At 51.0% G+C, this 21,920-nt stretch overlaps 1 protein-coding gene and 1 pseudogene across 1 annotated transcript; one reads left to right on the top strand and one right to left on the bottom strand.

Annotated features, from left to right (window-relative positions):
* Positions 1–914: 914 nt before the first annotated feature.
* Pllp (plasmolipin) lies at positions 915–21,221 on the bottom strand. Its single transcript, XM_052167164.1, has 4 exons — positions 21,013–21,221; positions 4,508–4,681; positions 2,324–2,446; positions 915–1,393 (listed from the first exon to the last, which is right to left on the bottom strand). Exons 1-4 carry the CDS (start codon positions 21,145–21,147, stop codon positions 1,277–1,279), a joined length of 549 nt encoding a protein of 182 aa, XP_052023124.1. The 5' UTR covers positions 21,148–21,221; the 3' UTR covers positions 915–1,276.
* LOC127672136 (transcription factor BTF3 homolog 4-like) overlaps positions 21,146–21,920 on the top strand; it is a 39,513-nt pseudogene continuing 38,738 nt past the window's right edge.

Here is a 21,920-nt window from a genome sequence, read left to right as displayed (position 1 = left end):
GGCAGGCAGACTGCAAGAATAATTTAATATTCTATGTAAGCTTGCTGATTTTGTGTGTTGGTCCAAAACTTGCACAGATGCTGTATGCTTCCTCTAATGATGTTACATCTGATCCAGGGCAAGACACTTAACAGTCTGGCCCACTCCAGCCCATCATTGGGATGCTGCCTTCCATGCCTTACCTGAGCAGCAGAACCTACAATAGCTCCCCTAAGCAGGCATTCTGAGATTGTACGAGGGAGGTGTTGTGTCAGGCTGTGATTTACCTGATGGGTCTGTGAGAGCTCTGGTTTGCCAGGATTTCGCTTTCCTCTATGCCTCAAAATGGGCTACTCCTCCCTTAACCCCAAGCTTTCATCCTGGAACAGGGAGACTTCATTACCTAACCTCCAAAGTGGATACTATGAATATTTACAGTAATCAAGACAAGTGTGAGTGGGGACCAAGAGCCAAAACTTGCTCCCCTCCCTCTAACAGCATCAAACCCCAAGTATTTGATTCTAATTTCATCTCAATTGTTGCCATCTTCTTAAAGGACCAAAAAGTAAAACCTTAGCAAACATCTAAGACCACGAATGATAACACCTTTCCAAACAGACTCTTCCATTTTTATTTAAATTGTAAAAAATAATTCCAAACAAAAGTCACCATTAACCCCATGACAACTCACCAGGCAAGGCCCTGCTTCCTTCTGTCCCTCCTTGGAAGTCCCCCTGTGCCTAATCAGCAGCCTGGGAGAGGCACCCTGCACAGATGCTAGCTTTCCCACAGGGAGAGTTCCACGTGAGGGAGGAGATGTGGCGAGGCTTGCCGCCATCAGAAACTGTTGAAACCAACTGAACTAGCCCAATCCTCGGAATCCCAACTCTTCCTATAAAAGTCTCTGTACGGGTAACAGGTTGGCGTGGGGGGGGGGGGGGGTGGTACCAGAAGAGCTGGGGGCTTGCTTAGCTTCTGGAACAAAGATAATCTGTCATTTTGTTAGGTTTATACTATGGCAGGTCAGAGGCTGGAGGTCTGTTAGTGCATTTAGTGCTGTGAGCAGGGTGGCCCAGCCTGGGATACGAAGTTCTCTGATGACAAGGCAGAGCCATAAGAGCCCCCCGCCCCATCACCTTCTGCTGAAGGAGGGAGGTGGGGAGGATGCCCCCACTCCTGGCTCTTGGCAGCCCATCTGTGCCAGCTTGCACCTATTCCTCAGGAGTGCTGGAGTCCCGTTAGATTGGGGGTGACGCTGCTAAGACCCAGCCATGGCTCAGACCACAGCAGAGCTGGCTTAAGAGTAGCCCCCAGCCATCTGACTTGTGGCCGCGTTGCTGCCCACTCCTCGCCAGGCCTGGAAGCTGAAGAAAGCACTCACTCCGTAGGCAATCATCACCAGACAAGCAAAGAACTGGCAGGGGAGAAAAGAGGCCAAGGTGGTCAGTCAGAGAGAGCCAGGGAACCCCATGGGGACAGTGACACCAGACCAAGTGGGTCTCCTCAGAGGGACGTGGGGATAAAAGCGTGAGCAGCGGCCTCTTGAATTAGTCAGAGGCACTTGTTCTGACAGCCACACCCCTTATGCCTACCCACAGACACCACACATCTGGCATTATGTTCTAAGGGTCAGGGGCAACAGAACTACACAGGGCAGACATGTCAGCCATGAGTCCACCTGCCCTCTGGAGTGACCATGAGGTACCTGTACATCTAAGGGACCTGGTGGCCACAAGTAACAATCAGGGCTGGGGATGCGGCTCAGGTGGAGTGGTTGCCTAGCCTCCCAGGGCCCTGTGGTTCCAGGCCCAGAATTGAAAACAAACAAAACCCACCAGTAATAATACTCAAAGCTCCCAGGAGTTTTCTGAACCAGTTTGTACCCTGCTTGTGACGCATGCTCTCAGGGGCTTAGGTCTCGGTGTTCACTAATTTTAAAGCACATTCACCAGGAAGAGGGACCACACCACGCGTGGGCTGCCCTGTCCTGGTCACGACCACAGCTCCAGTTTCCTTGTCCGAAAAAGAATTTATAAGCTCTGCCTCTTGGTGTGAACAGGGCTGTGTGGAGCGAGTGTGAACAGCCAATTGACACCCCCAAGTCTGGGCTTTTGATGGGAGAATGGAAGTAAAAGAGGAAATGTAGATGGCGTGTCTGGTGATTGACAGCCAGCCCGTGTTGACATGTGGCGTGAGTGTCCACAGTGCATCCCAAGCATCCGGGTTCCCTGAGTTCTGCTGTTCACTAGGGAAGGAGGCCCTCTGAGCATCCAGCCAGTGACCACTCAGACAGGAGCCTGGGAGGTCACAGCGGCCTGGGCTGGAGCCCTGGGAACATACTTACAGAGGCAGCTGAGCGCTGGTTATAGGGCCGGGAGCCCCTGAGCGATGTCAGGTCAACCGCTGCAGCGCAGGCAATAAAGGCGGTAATGTAGAGCACCGTAGCAGCAACAAAAAAGATCAGTAACTGTGGGGGAAGGAGAGAAGGCATAAAACATCCACAGGGGACATCACTGCCTAGAAGCTGCCTCAGGAAGCCCTGGCAGGAAGGCCTGAAGTGTCAGGGCGGGACAGTGCCACCACCACATGCCACTTACCTCCAGTCAGCTAGAGAAATGCAGGCCGCCTCACATGCGACACCCATCAGCACTCGGCCTTGGGCCTGGCCCTCACATCCCTCTGCCCACCAGTGGGAGAAATCTATGACTCCCTTACACTGACCTAAACTCGAGGGCAAAGACCAGGGCCAGGACCCTAGGGAATCTATACGAGGCACCAAGAAGACTGGATGTGAGCCTTCAGCTACCAGCCGGGCCTGTTCCGTACTTCCAATGGAACCTCTTGTCTTCAAACTGGTCTCCAACCATTTATTGTGCTAGATTTTTTTTTTTAATTGCCAACATTTAAAATTAGATTTCATGTAAAAACTTGAAAATTTCATATTAAACATGTTCAAGGCTTCTGGGCATCCTGGCACACACCTGTAATACCCTGGGCATCCTGGCACACACCTGTAATACCCTGGGCATCCTGGCACACACCTGTAATCCCAGTATCTTGAGAGGCAGAGGCAGAAGGATCACAAATCTGAGGCCAACTTGGTGTATATAGTGAGATACTGTCTTAAAACATCAATTAAGGTGAGTAGTGGTGGCTCACACCTTTGATCCCAGCACACAGGAGGCAGAGGTGGGCCCATCTCTTGAGTTTGAGGCCAGCCTGGACTAGTGAGTTCCAGGACAGCCAGGGCTACAGAGAAAACCTAGCTCAAAACAAAACAAAATAAAACAAAACACCCTCAAAGCTGGGCAAAGTAGCTTACAGGAGCCAACGTGTCAGACACAAAGGCAGGAAGACCACGGATTCCAGCTCAGTCTGGCCTACACATCAAAACTGTATCCTAAAACAAACAAACCAAAAAAAAAAAAAAAAAAACCTCAGGGTTCGGCATGTATCTCGGTAACGCATTTATTCTGCATTTATGAGGTCCTGGACTTGAGCTCTAGCACCATCAGTACAACAAAATACCTCAAGGCTTGGCACCAGTGGGCCACATCCTCTCAAGGCTGAAACTTGGCAGAGGCAGCTCCTCAGGGCCAGGTACATGTTAGGTTTCTGGAACCTTCCTGGCCCAGTTCACTAGTCCATCTTGCCTGGCCTTTCAAGGGCTGGCAGTCTCCAACTCAGAGTTGAGAAGGATCATCACCCAGCTTCTCTCCCAGATCAGCCCAGCAGCACCAGACACAGCCCCCTACTGGCCTCCTTCACTGAGCGCTGTGCTGGGAAGCCAGCCTTGCCTCAGAGACAGAGGTCTCCAGCCTTGCAGGATTCTTCTTTAGGGGCTCAGGGAAATTCAGAAGAGGGCTAGACCCTCAGCCAGGAGTCCAGCCACCGCCACCTCAATCCCCAAGTACAGTGACCACTGCACACCCTGCCTGGCTCTGGCTAGCGACACGAGGATCTAACAAGCCCATTCTGTCTCGGCATGACTCACGTTTCCTCTCATTAAACAGGCATTGAATTGTAAACAATTGCTGCCTAGTTCCAGCCTCGCTTGCCTTACAATCATGTGCCTCTGTGCTCACTAAAAGGCTCAGGCCCAGCTGCAGGCTGGAGGAGCCTAGCCTGAGACAAACCTGGGGCACGCACTCAGTCTCTCCAGAGCTGCAGGGGCTCCTGGAAGCAGCTGAGATCCATGCCAGGTCCCAGCTTGCACTGACAAACCCAGACCTCCTAGCTCAAAATTCTGATCCCCCTCAAAAAAGAACAGTATCCCAAGATTCTCAAGGATATCTGCAGAGCCAATCAACAGCCTCTCACTCCTGGTCTCTTTCCCACCTCCATCATTAACATACCATTCCCATCCCAGCTCTTCAGGTAGTTAAGAGGCAGGAGGATGGCTAACCACCCACGGGCACACCCTCCATTTCACATTTATGGAGGGTCAAGAGGTCTTGTCTTACCCCTTCACAGATGAGAAGGCTCAGCCCAGAGCCACACAGGCCCCCCCCCCCCCGCCCCAACTCACCACCAACGGCCAGGGCACCATGTACAACTTCATGTGCAGTTGAAACAGGTAGATGACGAAGAAGACGATTGTCACGAGCCACAGGAAGACAGCCACAAACATGACCCAGCCATAGGCAGGATACAGATGGTATGGGGTGTCAGCAATCAGGGCCCACACCAGCAGCCCCAGCACCTGCGGAAAAATAGGGGGACTTTCTCAGAGCCACACGGCTCCAGCCGGAGGCTCAGGCCTTGACATCCTCTCTTGTTAACTCAAAAACATCTTAGGCTGGAAAGATGGCTAAGAGGGTAAAATGTCTGCCCCAAGCCGACAAGCCGAGTTCAATTCTGTAACCCAGGTGTAAGGAGAAAGGTGACTACCAGGAGTTGTCCTCTGACCTTTGTGTGTACACTGTGGCATGGAGCATGCCCCCTACACACACACACACACACAATTAAAAGCAGCTTCTTCAAAGAAATCTTGCTGTGGCTCCTGTTTACATCTGTGCTGGGGATCTTGTCTGGCCCCACCATGCTGTGTGACAAAAGGCCCTTCCTCAGGTGGTCCCCAATACTACCACCTGAGGGAGGAACAGTGTCTCTCCCACAGGGTGTAGGCTCCGTATGTCTGTACTACCCACAGCGGTCCAGGGTCTCGACTTTGTCATGGGAAAAAGCAGCAGCAGTAGCAAAGCAACAACAAAGCAACTGCTGGAAGCCAGTCGTGGAGACTGATACCTGTAATCCCAACACTGAGGGAAAGAGACTTAGGAATGAGTTCAAGCCCAGCTTCTACCAAGTGAGTCACAGGCCCGTCTTGGCCATGAGAACCCCTGTCCCAAAACAAAACTCCTGTCTCAAAATGAAGGGGGAAGGTGGAGAAATAGCTCAGCGGTTACGAGCGCTGACTACTCTTCCAGAGGTTTTGAGTTCAATTCCCAGCAATCACAGGGTGGCTCACAACCATCTGTAATGGGGTCTGACGCCCTCTTCTGGTGTGTCTGAAGACAGCAACAGTGTACTCTTTTTTTTTTTTTTTTTTTTTTTTTTTTTTTGAGACAGGGTTTCTCTGTGTAGCCCTGGCTGTCCTGGAACTCACTCACCAGGCTGGCCTCGAACTCAGAAACCTGCCTGCCTCTGCTTCCCAAGTGCTGGGATTACAGGCTTGCGCCACCACGCCTGGCTAACAGTGTACTCATATACATAAAATAAATAAACTTTTAAAAATAAAAAGAAATAAAAGGGGGAGCGCTTCAAGATGGCTCAGCAGGTAACAGGACTTCCTGCCCAAGTTGGAAAACCTGACGACCTGAGGCCACCCCTCCAGAACCCACAGTGGAAGAGAAGGACCTGTAGAATGGTAAACCATGCCAGGAAGCTTGGTGGGTAGAGTAGCCTGATAGCCCCAAATCCCCGACTGGGTATGCTGAACCTAAAGGCATGGATTTTGTTTAAAACCTGTGCCTCTTCCACCTGCACAACTGGTCTCTGTGTCCTTACCTCATCTGTAACAGCGCAGGGACCACACCCACCTCCGACAGCTACTCAAAGCCGATGAGTAAGCTCAGTTTTACATTAGGGAGTAATGGTCAGCCTTGTGTAAATTTCTCCCTCCTGCCACAAAGCACCAAACCCAGAGGATTCCACACACAGACTTCTTGCAGGGGTACAGTCCAGGGATCCTGGAAAGACCCAAGGGTAGTACAACCCCGTGGTTGTCTTGGCCTCTCAGCCTCCTCTTTGCTGGCCAAGGATCTCTGTCTAGGTTGGGGGGATAGCCACTCTCCTCTTATCTGGAACCCTACCAGCCACCATGGGTGTAGAAGTCTACTGTGGCTCTGGAGAAAGCCTCCGTTGCTAGACATAGAAGGATTGTTCCTCCCTCTGCCTGCACAGCGTGGAAGCCGGCGGTCCCAGTCCAAGGGTGAGACCTCTTTCAGTCATATCTTAGGAGCGGAGCTGGTGTCCCCATGCCCTGGCCTACCCACTCTGCTGACAGGCCACTTGCAAGTTCCCTGGGATCCAAAGAGAAGTCCTCACCAGCAGGTTCGTGCCAGCCACCTTCTCTCAAACCACCCCACCACAAGGAAGTTTCTTTGGTTTGGAATACACGCTTGCAGCATAAGGGCAGGGACCCTGTAACTGAGCAGGCTGAGGGGTCCAGCAATCCCCCAGTCAAAGCAGGCTCTGTACCCGTACTCAGATAAGGTAAGCCCCAGACACCCCATGTCACATAACATCCCTCCATCTTGTCTTGCCTCTGACCCTCACACATGCCCAGGGTCTGGCCCCTGTGCCCGCTTTAGTGAAGACCATGGGATGGAGGAGCAAGGCCTTCCTAGCCTGTGGTCACATGCCCAACTGGGAACAAACCCTCATTTCAGGGAGATGGCGCTGCAGGTGAAGATGCTTGCCACCAAGTCTGATGACCTGAGTTAGATCTTCAAAACCTACATGACAGGAGGGGACTCCTGACAGTTGTCCTCCGACCTCCACATGAGCACTTTGGCATGCCTATGCCTACACATATACATATACAACGTGCGCACGTGCACACACACACACACACACACACACACACACACACACACTCAGCACAACGGATTTTGGAGTAGGCTGTACATTCACTTTTTCCTCCCCTCCCTCTCTCCTTCCCTCCTTGTCTCTCCCCCTCTTTCTTGGCAAGGTCTCACCAGTCCAGCCTAACCCTGAACTCAACACTTCTGCTCCTCAAGTACTACACCACAGGCTAGGGGCCCTCCATATCCTTTATTCCCCACCCCGAAATCACTGTGCCTGAAATAAACACACTAGAAAGGCCACGAACCCCCAGAGCTAGGTGAGGTCATTCCTGTCAGAGGAATGAAGGCGTCCTGGAATAACATCTCTGGCAGTTTCTCAGGTGAGACGTGGGAAGGTGGGTGGGGCCACCTAGGGACTGTCAGCTCTTATGCGACTGGGTTGGCTGCTTCCTACTGTCAGATTCATGCCCACCTACAGTACTACCACTCACAGGCTTCAGCAGTGGGGTCACCAGGTACCCAGAGGAGGCTCCCTGGCCTAGATCAGTGATCTCCCAATTACCCTCTCTCTGGGCTATCTTGCCAAGTTTCCACAAACGCTCAGCAGTCATACAGTGCACTGGTGGATTAGCCAGCTGTGCCTGAGCTGTAGAAAAGGAATTGCAGAGGGATGGATAAAGCAAAATGAGTCAGTCCCCCCCCTCCCCCAAGGGCAGGGCTGTAGGAACACTGTCCCCACCCTGTCCCGCTCCGAGCCTGATTTCCAGATCAGCAAACGCATAACAGAGATAAAGCACGAGATAGGTAGGGGTAGATTTGTGTTCCTTTGGGCAGTGCAGCTTGGCCCCGAGCCTAGGAAGCTGACTTGGTTTCTGTCCTAGAACAAGGAAGGTCCGGTCCTTTATTAGAACCCAACAAACAGGTTTCTCTGGGTCCCTAAGCTATCAGCCTCAGGTATTTTTGTCTACCCCTTGAGTGACCTTTGTGGTCCTGTGAGGGAAGTGCCGGAACTCCCTGAGATGCACCTGTCCTGTCACAGATTCCCATCTAGCTGAAGCCCCAGAAGCCTTGACTCAGCCAGGGAGCACAGCTCTTCAGGGGTAGCAAAAGGCAGCAGGTAGCGGGGAGCAGAGAATGGGGCCAAAGTCCTTAATTCTACTCCCTGATCCCATGACCAGAACTCCATGTCCAGAACATGTCTCAGGTAGCTCACACATCCTTCCAGCAGGACCTGGGTGCCTCTCTTCACAACCCTCTACTGTAGTACTTCTGTGTCAGGGCGCCCCGCCTTCAAGGTGCTCCCACATCAGCAGGTTGGGCCAGATCAAAAGCATAAACTGGCCAAGTTTGCATGCGCACGGGGGGGGGGGGGGGTGGGCACCGTGGGGAGGGAGTCCAGACGGAGGAAAGATTTGGGATTATAGGGCAGAGGAAGATCTCACTGGTAAAGTCACCTGCTATAAGGATTAGGGAACTGAAGGTGGGGACAGAGAGAGTCGCGTGGGACTCTAGGGAAGGATGCAACTCTACCTCTGGCATTCTGGGTGACCTCGACCTCCGTGTCCATCTACCCCTGCTTTCTAGACATTGTCAGATCAAAGTCGACTCCCTGTAGGGTCTTGGGAGACTCACCTAATCTTTCTGATCTATGTCCTCATCTGGGGCACAAGGAGTTTCAATGCTTAGCCTGGTTACCCTACAGGTGTGCCTGGGGGCATAACAGGAGGATGTGGTTGTATGGTGGAGTTAAACCACTGGAAAGCAAGGAAGGAGAGAGGGAGCTTCCAGGAAGGGGAAGCAACTCTGCCTGGTTGACACTAAGGTTCCTAGACAGGTTCTGCAGGTTGGAGAAGGGGCTGAGCCAGGCTCTGGAATAGACGCATGTGCTGCTGCTGAAAACCCAGTCCCGGGGCGCTAAGGCCTATGGGTAGAACTGTGTGTGCCTAGCAAGGGCTCAGTTCAGAGTCACTCCCATGAGTGCCTCGAAGTCCTGAGGGAATGTCAGAAATTGTTTGTTCCTTAATTTTTGTGACATCGCCAGTGTTTGAATGTTAGCAACTAAGCGAAATGTTTTAGAAAGAGTGAAGGTGGGCAGTGACCACGGAGAGAAAGAGCGGAGGCGGACCCTCTGACGTGGGGCAGTGACACCAAGTCCTTCACAGTCCTCAGTGACTGCTCCTCCACTACACTACCAGGAAACTGAGGTCCAGGGTGGCCACGTGACCCCCTCCTGGGGTTCCCCCTCACTCAGGGCACAGCTAGGCAGCTGAGGACCTGCAGAACTTGGCCTAGCGTAGCCCGGCCTAGCTCAACCTCCACCCCCATCCTGGCCCTTCTCCCTACACTGAAAGGGACTTTATGGGGATAAGAAGTCAGCCATTGTGTCACTGGAGACAAAGGGGCAAGAGACCCAAGCTCCAGGCGCCTGGGCTGCCCATACCACCATCACACTCTGCCAAAGAAGGGACAGGAGCAGGATGGTGGGCTGCCGGGCCTGGCTTGCAGGAGTCTACCTAGACCTTAACCAGCATCACAGTATTCCAAATGCAGGTTTTACTATTCAACCTGCTATTTGCAAATCCTAGGTCTCAGAAGAGAGTGTCTAAATCCCAGAGGTATAAGAATTTACTCTCTCTCTCTCTCTCTTTCTCTCTCTCTCTCTCTCACACACACACACACACACACACCCTGATGGCTGAGTCAATACATGCCTGAAATCTCTTCAACCACATGGTCCCCGGGGCATCTCCAGTATTTTAGGAAAAACCTTTCCAGCTATCCAGCAAAGGCTGGAGGATTGCCACAAGTCCAAAGCCAGCCTGAACCACATAAGACCTTGTCCTAGGTCAATAATATCATCCATTATAAATAATTAAATGTATTATCGTTATTACTATTTAGTAGGAAAATCTACCCAGAATGAACTCCCACTACTTCTCACATAACCCCATGCTGCTCAGTGAACAGACAATGCAGGCAGGTCTCCTTCCGGTCATCACCTCTGGTGTGTGAGGTGTGGGGGCTGTGACTCCTACCCCTCCCTCCATTTCTTCTGACACCCCAACAAGTGGCAAAGTGCCTGAAGGGCTCCAGAAACATACAGCACCCATCTACGCCCCGCTCCTTGCTCTTCCCCAGGGGTCCCCATAGTCTGCTTGGGTCTCCCCAATACTAGGATGCCTCCAGCCAGGAAGAACACCTCAGGAAGTTTTTATTCTGCTTGAGAAGGCCGGGGTGGAGAGCTCTTGAACGCTCAGCTACAGCTACAGCTACAGCAGGCCAAGCCCCCTTACTCCTTGGTCCTTCCTCTCTCTGGGCCTGACTTTCTCCCAAGAGAAGCACTCAGCCCAATTCACAGAAGGAAAACAGAAGCTCTTTTAGAAGATGAGGATCTGGCCTAAGGAAGGTCATAAGAGGAGTGAGGGACAGCCCAGGGGTAGACTTCCTTTCTCTTAGCACTGACTCCGGCGAGGTGGGGTGGGGGTGGGGCACCTGGAAATTAGCGCCCGGAGGAAATATTACTGTCTGGGCTGCCAGTGCAGAGGACCTACCACAGCCTATGAATCTCTTAGTCCCGTAAAAACTACAGATCTAGCTGCACACCCAGGGGCAAGGCCTTCCTCATTCCCAGAGTGTGACCGGAGCATATCTCTCCCATCTCCACTCTCAGGAGGGGTGGTGCCACCCCACCCCACCCCATCCCCACCCCCAAGACCCAGGCTGGCAGAAGAAAAAGAGTGCATCCGGTGTCAGAGCCCACAGTCAAGGCCGAAATGTAGAGCTGGCCCAAGCCTGGGACTCGGTAGCCTACTGGGCGGGTCCCTCCCTGACCCTTGGCCTTGTCCTCACTAGGAGACCGCGGCATGTCGCCCCGCCTCCCCTCCCTGAGCAAACAGGAGAAGCTCGCCCTGCCCAGCAGCAGAAGCTCGAGCCCTGTTCGGTCAATTTGAAGGTTGGTTCTCGCTGCCAAGGAAAGCAGCTTCTGCCTTGGGTCACAGCAGCCCCGAAGAGAACGGTAGGCATAATCCAGCCGGAGAGAGATGGCAACCATCTGATGAGAGGAAGACTTTGCGAATGTGAATTGCCCCCTTCCTGAAGTAGAGGTCACCTTCTGCTAACAGATGACTAGGAAAATCTCCCAGGGTACCCAGCAAGCAGTCTTGAACTCACAGCTATCACTCACTGCTGTGTGACCCGAGGGAAACCCGAGTGCCTTCCCTCTCTGGACCTGTTAGGCATCCAGATCCCTCACAGCTTTGGATGTAGCCACAAATGCTATGTAATTCCCCACTTCCCAACATTTTTGTTTATTTGGAAAGAATTCTTTTTGTTTGTTTGTTTGTTTTTTTGAGGCAGGGTTTCTCTGTGTAGCCCTGGCAGTCCTGGGACTCACTCTGTAGACCAGGATAGCCTCGAACTCCAACAGAGATCTGCCTGCCTCTGCCTCCCGAGTGCTGGGGTTAAAGGTGTGCACCACAGCTGCCCGGCTGGAAAGAATGCTTAATGACTGTCTACTTGTTAATTTTTGTTTTTAGATCCAGGGTCCCATTACTTACACAAGAAGACTGGTAGCCCTCAGTAGCCCAGGCTGACCTGTCTTAGCCTCCTGACAGCTGAGACCACAGGCATATATATGCCAACATGCTCCACTGGCTGTATACTTGTGAAATAAGTACTGTAGGGCTGGTGTGACGGCTCTGGGTAAAGACGCTGCCACCAACCCTGACAACATGAGCTCCGTACCTGAGAGCCACACAGCAGAAAGAGAACCTCCTCCCACGAGTTGTCGTCTGACCTCCACACATGCTGCAGTGTGTGCACACACATGCATACACACTCGGAAAAAAAAATTCGACTGATGAAGGTGAGTTAATACAATGTAACAATAAAGAAGACAACAATGAAGAGTGCTATGCGTGGTAAAGTTCTCGAGTGTGGCCCCCTGTGTAGCTATCAGACACCATCTCTAGACATACAATCCCAGCCTCAGACAGCTATAGCTTGCGTCTGGAGATGAAGGACCACCTTAGCAGCTCTCAATTTGTAGGTTGTGATGCCTTTGAGGGTCACATAGTAGATATACATTATCATGCATATCAGATATTTAACATTAAGATTCATAACAGTAGCAGAATTACAGTTATAATGTAGCAATGAAATAATGTTAAGGTTGGGGTTGTCACCACAGCATGAGGGGTCACAGCATTAGGAAGGTTGCGACCCACTGCTGCACCAGGCTTTGTCATTGACCACTCGGCCTGGGGCCTGGCCCTCAGCACACATAGAACTGCTACTTGGTCCCTTGTGAGAAGGAAGGCACCCTCACTCACTGTGACATATGTCCCGGCATCAATGCATACAGATTTCTTTCTATAAGCCCCACAATGAATCTGTATACTCAGCCCGACTAAGCTAACAATAAAGGAAACTTACATCACCAATTAAATGTGAGGACAAGGGCTATCTACTGCAACAGAAATCATAAAATTAACTGCAACTAGTATGTAGCAATGTTAAAATTCCACGGGTAGAGAGAAGAGATTCTGGGTCCCCTCCCACAGCAGTCCCTCCCTAAGTAAACATGGTTTTGGGTGTTTTCAGTTATTTATAGTCAGAACATATTATATCAAAAAAATCATGTTTGTTTAAAAACAGGAACTCACACAGCAAAGGATAGCCTCAAACTCAACTATATAAAAGAGGATAGCCTTAAACATCTGATATTCCTTCCTCCACCTGCCAAGGGCTGGAACTAGAAATATGTGTCACTGTGCATTTGGTTTTTGATGTTTTGTTTGTTTGTTTGTTTTTTGGATTTGGTTTTTCTGAGACAGGGTTTCTCTGTATAGCCCTGGCTGTCCTGGAACTCACGCTGTAGACCAGGCTGGCCTCGAACTCAGAAATCTGCCTGCCTCTGCCTCCCAGAGGTGCATCTGGTTTTTAATTCACAGGTCCAATGAGTGAGACAGTCCAGCAAGTCAAGCACCTAACACTAGGCCCAACAAAGTGAGTCTGAGCTCTGGGAGCTGCATGGTGGAAGAGAGAACCAACTTCCAGAAGGTGGCGTCTGGCGTCTTTACTCATGCGGTGGTTTGCCTGTGTGAGATAGCACCTGCCTCTCCCTCCTGAGTGTTGGGATTAAAGTAGTATGCCCCTGTACCTGGCCCTGTTCATAAATTTTAAAAATCTTTCATAAAAGTGTACTGCTGCAATTATTACTGTTAATCTCTTACTGTGTTCAATTATAAATTAAATTTACCACGGCTACATATGTTCAGAAGAACTATATCTTAGGCTCAGCGCAGTCTCAGAATATGTCCTTATGGAGAAAAGTTGATTACTGTAGGTTAATCCGCTGGAAAAGCCACTGAGGCTGTCTCCTTGACTTGCCCTTTCTAGATGTGGTTAGTGCAGACAGCCTAGCTCAACACAGACCTTAATGACATTGAATTACAGAAACGTCTCACCTTGACTCAATTTCCAGAAGCAGGGAAATAAAAAGGACTGGGGGACCCTCAGTAACAACAAATTTCACACTCTGAAACAAACATCATGAGAGGCCCAGGTGTGGTGGGACACCTGAAGCTGTTTGGGAGATGAAAGTGGGAGAATCAGGGTTCAAGGCCAGACTCAGCTACACGACCAAGCCTCAAAAAAACAAAATAAATTAATTAAAAATAAATAAATATAAACAAGAAAGAAAAGGAAGGAAGGAAGGAAGGAAGGAAGGAAGGAAGGAAGGAAGGAAGGAAGGAAGGAAACTCTTGGTGCTTCTGCAGCAGGCTGGAGGCAACGCCTAAGAGTTTCATGGACAGAGGACACACAAATGGACTCTGACACATTTTGTCCTTAAAGTTCATGCTCGTTCCTAGGAGAACAGAGACAGACTAACACCACACACCGACCCACCATCTGTGCCTATCAGATTGGGGTGTTCCAAAGGTGTGTCCTATCGCCAGCCAGGGTGGCTGGGGAGGCACCTACGGGAAATAGGGCAAGGGGTGACCTCTTGGGAGGAGATTTGGTAATCTCCATCCTTATCTCAAGTTCAGGAGGGCGTGGTTGCGCAGGCCTGTCTCCTCAGAGAGGCACACAGGCCAGTCTCCTTAGCTACTTGAGGCTGAGGCAAGAGGATTTTAAGTTCAGGTCCAACCTAAGCTATAAAGTGAGCTCAAGGTCAACCTGGACAACTTAGGGATATCCTGTCTCAAATTGAAGAACACTAAAAAGAAGGCTGGGGCCGGGCAGGGATAGTGCACGCCTTTAATCCATCATTTAGGAGACAGAGGCAGGCAGATTTCTGAGTTCGAGGCCAGCCTGGTCTTCAGAGTGAGTTCCAGGACAGCCAGAGAAACCCTGTTTGGAAAAACCAAAAAAGAAAAAAGAAAAAGAAAAATAAAAAAGAAAAAGAAAAAAAAAGGAAGGCTGGGAATAAATGTTAAAATTAAACACAACATGACAGTTATAACAGTGTAAAGACTGCAGGTGAACAGCCCAGTCTCTAACTACAGCAGCCTAAAGCCTAAAGCCTGGGAGGACTGCGGGATAGGGTGGGGTAGGGTGGGGTAGGGTGCAAGCACACACTGCACATGCCCTCTGACCCTGGGAACCCACTTTCCGGAAAGTGTGATGCATACAGTTCATTGGCCTAGGCAGAATCACTCACGGCAGATGGGTATAAAATAGCAAAGGAACAGAAATTGAAGTGTGTCAGCCAAGGGACTGGCTGCCCAGTTCAGGACCCAGCTGCACCTTGAATTGCCACAGAAGCAAAGAGGTTACTATGTTCCCTGTGCTAAGATGAAGAGACCTGGAGCTGCATCTCTTCACTGTGCTCTTATCCAGTTCCTCACACACACACACACACACACACACACACACACACACACACACACACACACATGCCCCCTTTTCTTTTCTTTTTATTTTTTTTCCTTTATTATTTACATTTCAAATGATTTCCCCTTTTCTGGGTCCCCACTCCCCGCAAGTCCCATAAGCCCTCTTCCCTCCCCCTGTTCCTCCATCTACCCCTTCCCACTTCCCTGTTCTGGTATTCCCTATACTGTTGCATTGAGTCTTTCCAGAACCAGGGGACACCCCCTTTTCAAAGATGAAGCATCTATACTGGAAAGACGGCTCAATGGTTAAGAGCACTGACCGCTCTTCCAGAGGATGGAGACTTGCAGGCTCACCACTCTCTGTTCCAAGGGATATCAAGATTTCTTCTGACCTCCCTGGGTACCAAGCACACAAGCAGGCAAAATATCCATCCACATTAAACAGACAGACAAACAAACAAATAAAATATAAAAACTAAAAATGAAGAATCAGTGACCTGGGGCTCAAGAGTAGAGCAGTCAGTTGCCAAGTATCTTTCGCCTCCAACACCATAAAAAATAAAAAGTAAAAAAGATATGAAAATGAGGGTTTGGAAAAACAGAAAATATACAGTTTCCTGTTCCCTGACACATCTTTGTGGTTTCTCTGTGTAACCCTGGCTGCCCTGGAACTCACTCTGTAGATCAGGCTGACCTCCAATTCAACAGAGCCCTGCCTCTGCCTCCAGAATGCTGGGATTAAAGGCGTGTGTCTCCACTGCCCAGCTTCACAGGAATTTTAAATGAGGCTAGAGTTCTCTGCTCTCTCTCTCTCTCTCTCTCTCTCTCTCTCTCACACACACACACACACACACACACACACACACACACACACACACACACCCACCGATCAGCCCTAATACACAAACACTGGTAAAGACAGATGGGGTTGGCCAGAAATGAAAAAGATCGCGTTTTACCAATTTTTCTTTGTATCACTGGGATATTTGGCTGTTAAGTCTGATTTTGTTTCTTCATTTGTTTGTGTGCTTGTTTTCAAAGAACAGAATGCTTTTTAAGAGCAATGGTTGGCCCATGGGAAACTTGAGACGTAGCCAAATGAACAGAGGCTGCGCAGACACAGCAGCCACTGCACGGCAGCTACAGAGGCAGGGAGCAGGGTGCACAAGAAACTCACAACAGACATACCATAAAACCGTTGTGGGCTTTCTAAAATTACTCTTCTATTCATTCTATTGTGGGTGTGCTTGGGCATACTTATGGGCATTCACATGTCACGGTGCCCACGTGGAGATCAGACTTGCCAGAGTCAGTTCTGGTTTCCTACCATGCTTGGTAGCAGAGGTTTTTGCCTGCTGAGCCATCTCACTACTATCCCCACTCCCCGCCCCTCGACCCCTGCAGACCATCACTGCTTTTTAAAGGCATAAAAAAGGGACTGGAAATGCTCTAAAACCGCTGCATCCACTGTCTGCACATTCATGTATTTGGCTTTTGTGAAAGAGGGTCTATGTAGCTCAGGCTGGCCTTGATCTTGGCTTGGGTTTCCTTGATCTTCTGAATTCTGAGTTTTAAACACACACACACACACACACACACACACACATTTGGCTAGAATTTTGATTTGGTTGGTTTTGTTTTTCTAGACAGGATTTTTCTATGTAGCCATGACTGTCCTGGAACCTGATTTGTAGATCAGGCTAGCCTCAAACTCAGAGCTCCATCTGCTCGCTTTTGTTGTTTAAAGGAGAATCTACCCATATTCTCACTAAGTGATTACAGATGACTTCCCAAAGTTATCACACTCTTGCCCGCCAGGGGTGCGAATTAACCATGCAGGGCACTGGTGGCTTTGGCACTGGAACCTGCAGGCTTGACTGAGGCCACCAAAGAACCACAGACCGGTGCTTAAGGAAAGCCCCAGCGCGGCGCTGTCCTCCCAGTTCTCCACCCGCCCACTCCTCACATCTGCTCAGCAGCACAGCAGGCTCTCCTTGGAAGCCAGAGCTAGTCCTGTCCCTCCATGGAGAGAAGCCAGCCTGCCTGCTGCGACCGACACAGAGCCAGAGCCATTAGGATGAGCTTTCTCGCCCCCCCCCCCCCCCCCCGCCCCAAGAGAAGGATGGCGAAGCCTTCAGAGATGAGCTTTGTCCCCAGAATCGGTCAAGCTTGCCTAAGAGCTCAGGGTCTGAAGGCTCAGCGAATCCTACCTTCACCAGGCTAAGCCCTTGGCAGGCACCAGTTCTCTACCATCACTGTTTTGCAGACAAGGGTACAAGGTCGAGTTAAAGGGGGCAGGGAGCGTGGGGGAGGGGAGTCAAGAAAGTCCTTAGGATCCCAAGTTGAAAGAAGCAGAGTCTGGATTTGAACCCATGCCTCTGCTTCCAGGTTTACAATCAGCCAGTGTTCTCAAATATACACTGAAGCACTATGGTGGCAGAGGAGGCCTCTAATCTGTTTACCTAAAACCAGAACTGAGTGGCTGGTTAGGAAAGGCACAATGTGGACACCCCCATTCCCTCAAAGCATTCGTAATAAATAGATGGCCCCCATATCCTGGGCACCAAGGATCCGTGGTCCCTTCTAAACAGGCTGGTCTCAAGTTCACAGTCCTCCTGTTTTAGCCTCCCACTCACAGGAGCATTGGGGTCACGGGCCTGTATGCCACTGTGCCCTGCTAGAACCTTCTTCTAAAACCCCATTCATCTAGGCCGACTCTTAAGAGCTCACCTCTTCCAGGAAGCCCTCCTCAAAAGTCTTGGCTGAGTCTCCCTTCCTGAAGAGGTCATTCTTCTCTTGTAAGGCCATCTAGGAACCCCAGAACCCCATACAAAGGCAGCAGGAAACATAGATGTAGCCAGGCTTCAAACAGCCAGACCGGTGTGCAAAGCACTAGTATCTTTGCTTGTCTTCCGCCTGAGCCCCTGCGTTCCTGCCTCCCCCCTCCAGCCCCCACCCCTACCCACCACGTGACTCTGCACAAGTGCCCCGGTGCTTATCAGTAAGTCCAAGGTAAGATGATCTTTTATCCCAAACCTGGGGAGGGGATGTGTGTTACAAAGTAGCTGGGCAGTGCTGGTGCACGCCTTCAATCCCAGCACTTGGAACACAGAGACAGGAGTATTTCTGTGAGTTGGAAGCCAGCCTGGTCTGCAGAGCAAGAGCTTCAGGACAGCTAGGGACATACAGAGAAATCCTATCTTAAAAACAAAAACAAAAAAGAAAGGAAAGGAAAAGATGGGGACTTCACTCCCACGTTCTTCAAAGTTTTTCTAAAGTCATTAGGATGTGCCTCAGGTACTTGTCAGCCACACCTGCAGCGCCTTCCGCTCCCTTACCTCACAGAGAACTGTAACATGAAGCACAGAACTGTCCCCGTATCAAACTTGCCTGCCTGTTTAGACGCTAGCTATGAAGATTCATGTTTCCCTTTTTGCTTATGTTACTAGGAAGCTCAGGCGTAAGCCAACATTTTAAACTCACAGGTTTCCTGCTAGGAGATGTCTCTTCATAGCTCTCTCAAGTCAGGCTTTAGAAATACACTAACTCTTCTGTATTAAGGATGAACAGCACCATCTGATATCCTTTCTGGAGCTAGATGGGCATGGACAAAGTTACAGAATAGTCAAAACCATCAAATGTCTGTAGCTGTCAGGCTCTGCAGGCGAGCTACCATGCTAGATGAAGAACAGCTTGGGCTAGCTCCTCGTCCATCTTTCCATCACTGCTGGACCCTCTACGCTAGGACACAGAGCAACCTGGCCAGCGAAGAGCTCCATCTCCTCAGCTACTGCCTCCACCAAGCAGCCTTCCCTGATCCCCAGGGGCAGGCACTAGGCAAGGAGCCTCTCCTGCTTCCTCTGAAGTGCCACACCCCACACTGTAAGAGCAAACCAATATAATGAGGCAGAAACTTCTTTTGTTTTGTTTTTTTGAGACAGGGTTTCTCTATGTAGCCCTGGATGTCCTGGAACTCACCCTGTAGACCAGGCTGGCCTCGAACTCAGAAATCCGCCTGCCTCTGCCTCCCAAGTGCTGGGATTACAGGCGTGCGCCACCACGAGGCGAGGAAGAAACTTCTGAGCCTGTTTTCTCATTTGCTAAGAGGAGACAATTCTAGTCAAACCTGGCTGTGGTGGTAAGTACACACTTTTGATCCCAAAACTCTTGAGTTCAAGGCCAGTCAAAGCTATGCAGAGTGACCCTGTCTTTCAAACAAACATACAAAAAGTCAAAACCAAAAACCAATCAAACAAACAACCCCCCCCAAAAAAAACCCAAAAAAGCAAACAAACAACCCCACCTAGCCAAAAGGTCTAGAATAGCCAGCCTCCCGTGTGCTGTAGTGACTTTCCAGCAGGTATGGTGCCTATCTCTGCCCCACCCCCTCTCAGCCCCAGTGGAGTAGTAGGTTGCCACAGAAACAGGTAGGAACTAATATAGGGAAGGAGGCAAGGGAATAAAAGGGACCTATCACTTCACACCCTGATGGCTTCATGCTCCAAAACCTCCCAGGGCCACCAACACAACCGGGACCCCAGTTCTGGCCCTAGAAACATAAGATGGTCAGACCAGAAAAGATGCATTATCTCCTGCTCAGCCAGCGAGCAACTTTCCCCACGTGCTGCCCCCACACCATCCCCTGCACTACCCCAGTCTCGCATTCCAGTGATGGCCCAGCTCAAAAGCTATCCTTCTACACCCCCACTCCCCACCCTGCCACCAGGAAGCCGTCCTAGACCTCTTTCCTCTCCGTCCCTTTCATAAACCATTTAGCTCCTCCCACAGACCAAAGCTGACTCTCCGGGTGTGTGGTTCAAAGACACCAGATAAATCCCTGGAGTGGTGGTTTCGGAGAGTAATTACAATACTTGGGAAGATCTAGTCTACGGCTAGCCTCAGCTACACAAGGAATTTGAAGCCAGCTATGACTAAGAAAGAATTCAAGACCAATCCGGGCTATAAACGACCCTGTCACACACACACACACACAAACCAGAAACAAACTGAATAAAACAAAATAAATAAAAACAAAATCACCAAGAGCCCAATACTCCAGAGTTGGCAGAGTCTACGCTGCATAGTTAAATTGGTCCCAGAAGAGAGCATCAAGCTCTCCCTCCCTGATCTCATCAAAACCGAACAGTACCCAAAACCACTCCAGGAGAAGGCATTAAAATGCAAATTTCTTGCAGCGCTTTCAGAGATTCAAAGAGCAGTTTCACATTTTTTTCCGGGGGTGGGGCCCAAGAATCTGAATTTTAAACAAACCCGGGGCGGGGGAGGGGGGGAGCGGGAAGAGGAAAGAGCCGAGGGCTCACCAAGGAAGACCAGAAATCTGGAAACCAAGATAGCATGCCCCAGGAGGAGATGGCCACTCCCCTGGAGGACAGGAAAGACCTAGTCTCTGCAGAAGGCCTCCCGACTTCCCGTCTGGCCTGACAGCCCGGCTCGATGTGCCCACAGGAGGGAGGATGACAGACACAGATGTATGCCCACCTCCGGTGCTACCCTATTCCTCTACCAGTGGGCCTCAGTTAACGGAGACCAATGTTTAGGGGCAGCCATAGGCCTCCAGACCCTCGCGGAGGATACTATGAAAAGACAGCTGACATCTCAGGATACACCCAGTGGGAAGGGGCAACCCTAGGATCTTCAGCTGGGACCTGCAGAGTGCCGGGGATAGTAGGCACGTGGTTTCTGGCCTCTACGAATCTCCACAGCCCAAGGAAGGAGATTCGACCCGCGGACCCTGGGCGGGTGCCCTGGAGGGAGCGCGCACGTCAGGGCCACCGATGTGGTGTTCTGCCTTGTTCAGGAGGGCTGCAGAGTGGCCGCACTTAGTGGCTAAAGCCGGGTGAAGAGGCGGGCAGTGGACTTTGCCCGGCGGAGAAAGCCAGGTCATGGTCCCAGAGGGAAGGGGGCAGGGCAGAAGAAAAGGGACAGATTGGCGGACAGTCGTGCGCCGCGATCTCAGCTGCGGAGTCGCCGCGGGAACCACCCGGATAGGGTGTGCATGGTCCCCTCCACAAGAGTCATGCTGTGCTTGCAGGGATGTCACACGAGCGTTCCCAGGTGCAAGCTTCCAGACGATCTCGGGAGTATGCATCCCGAGGGTCCCCGGAGAGTCCCCCATCCAGTCCCCGAGCTACCCAGCTCACCAGCTGCAGAAGAGCGAGCACCCCAAGAGCGGAGCGCACGAAGCCCAGGTCCGGTCGCAGCGCAGACACTGAGGCTCCCACGCCCTGAGCGGGGCTGCTGGTCCTCGTGCTCACTTTCGACGGGAACTCCGCCATGGCGATCGCGAGCCCACGACGCTCCGGCAACGCTCCGGCCGCGCTCGCGGCGCTGCTCCGGGGCTGCGACTGCGGCTCCCGCTGCTGGCGCTGCTTGGGATCCCTAGACAGAACCGACAGGTGCGCGAAGCCCGGCCCCGCTCCGCCCGAGGCTCCGCCCCTCCCAGAGGCCCCGCCCCTTAACCCTCGGTTTGCTCTGGGTAGAGAACTTGAAGAAGTCCACATCGGTCTACCGACAAGGCCTCGCTCTCTCTCCCATGTCCCTAGGGTGCTAGTCTTTGGTCAGGTCTCTGTATAATAAGCGTCCTTAGGAGTTCTACCTAACTAGGGGTACGCAGTGGAGAACTGTCGTTTCTGGACTACAGGTGAGTTCCTTTCTAAACAGATAACGCAAAACAGGCAAGTAGAGCAAAAGGAATGACTAAAAATTCAAGACTAGCCTGCCTGTATAATGAATTCCAGGATTGTCTGGGCTACAGGCTGAGACACCTACAAGGTGTCTCAAAACTGACTGACTGACTAACACTACCTAAGATGGGCAGAGAGGTATATAACTGTAATCGCAGTCAGGAGAATCGATTCAGATGCTCTTGGACTACCTAGTGAATTCCAGGTTAGCCAGGGACACATGAGACCTTGTCCACACTAAAAAACAAAACAAACTGAAACAAAAACTAGTCTAGTGGCACACATTAATCCCAGATATTAGGTAGTTAACATACAAAACAGTTGGGGGTCGGGGTGGAGCTATGAGGTAGCATGCATTTCTGGTG

Source organism: Apodemus sylvaticus, chromosome 21 (assembly GCF_947179515.1).
Source record: "Apodemus sylvaticus chromosome 21, mApoSyl1.1, whole genome shotgun sequence".
Taxonomy (NCBI): Eukaryota; Metazoa; Chordata; class Mammalia; order Rodentia; family Muridae; genus Apodemus; species Apodemus sylvaticus.
Note: the sequence above shows the minus strand (reverse complement) of the source record. Positions and strands in the feature narration are given on the sequence as shown.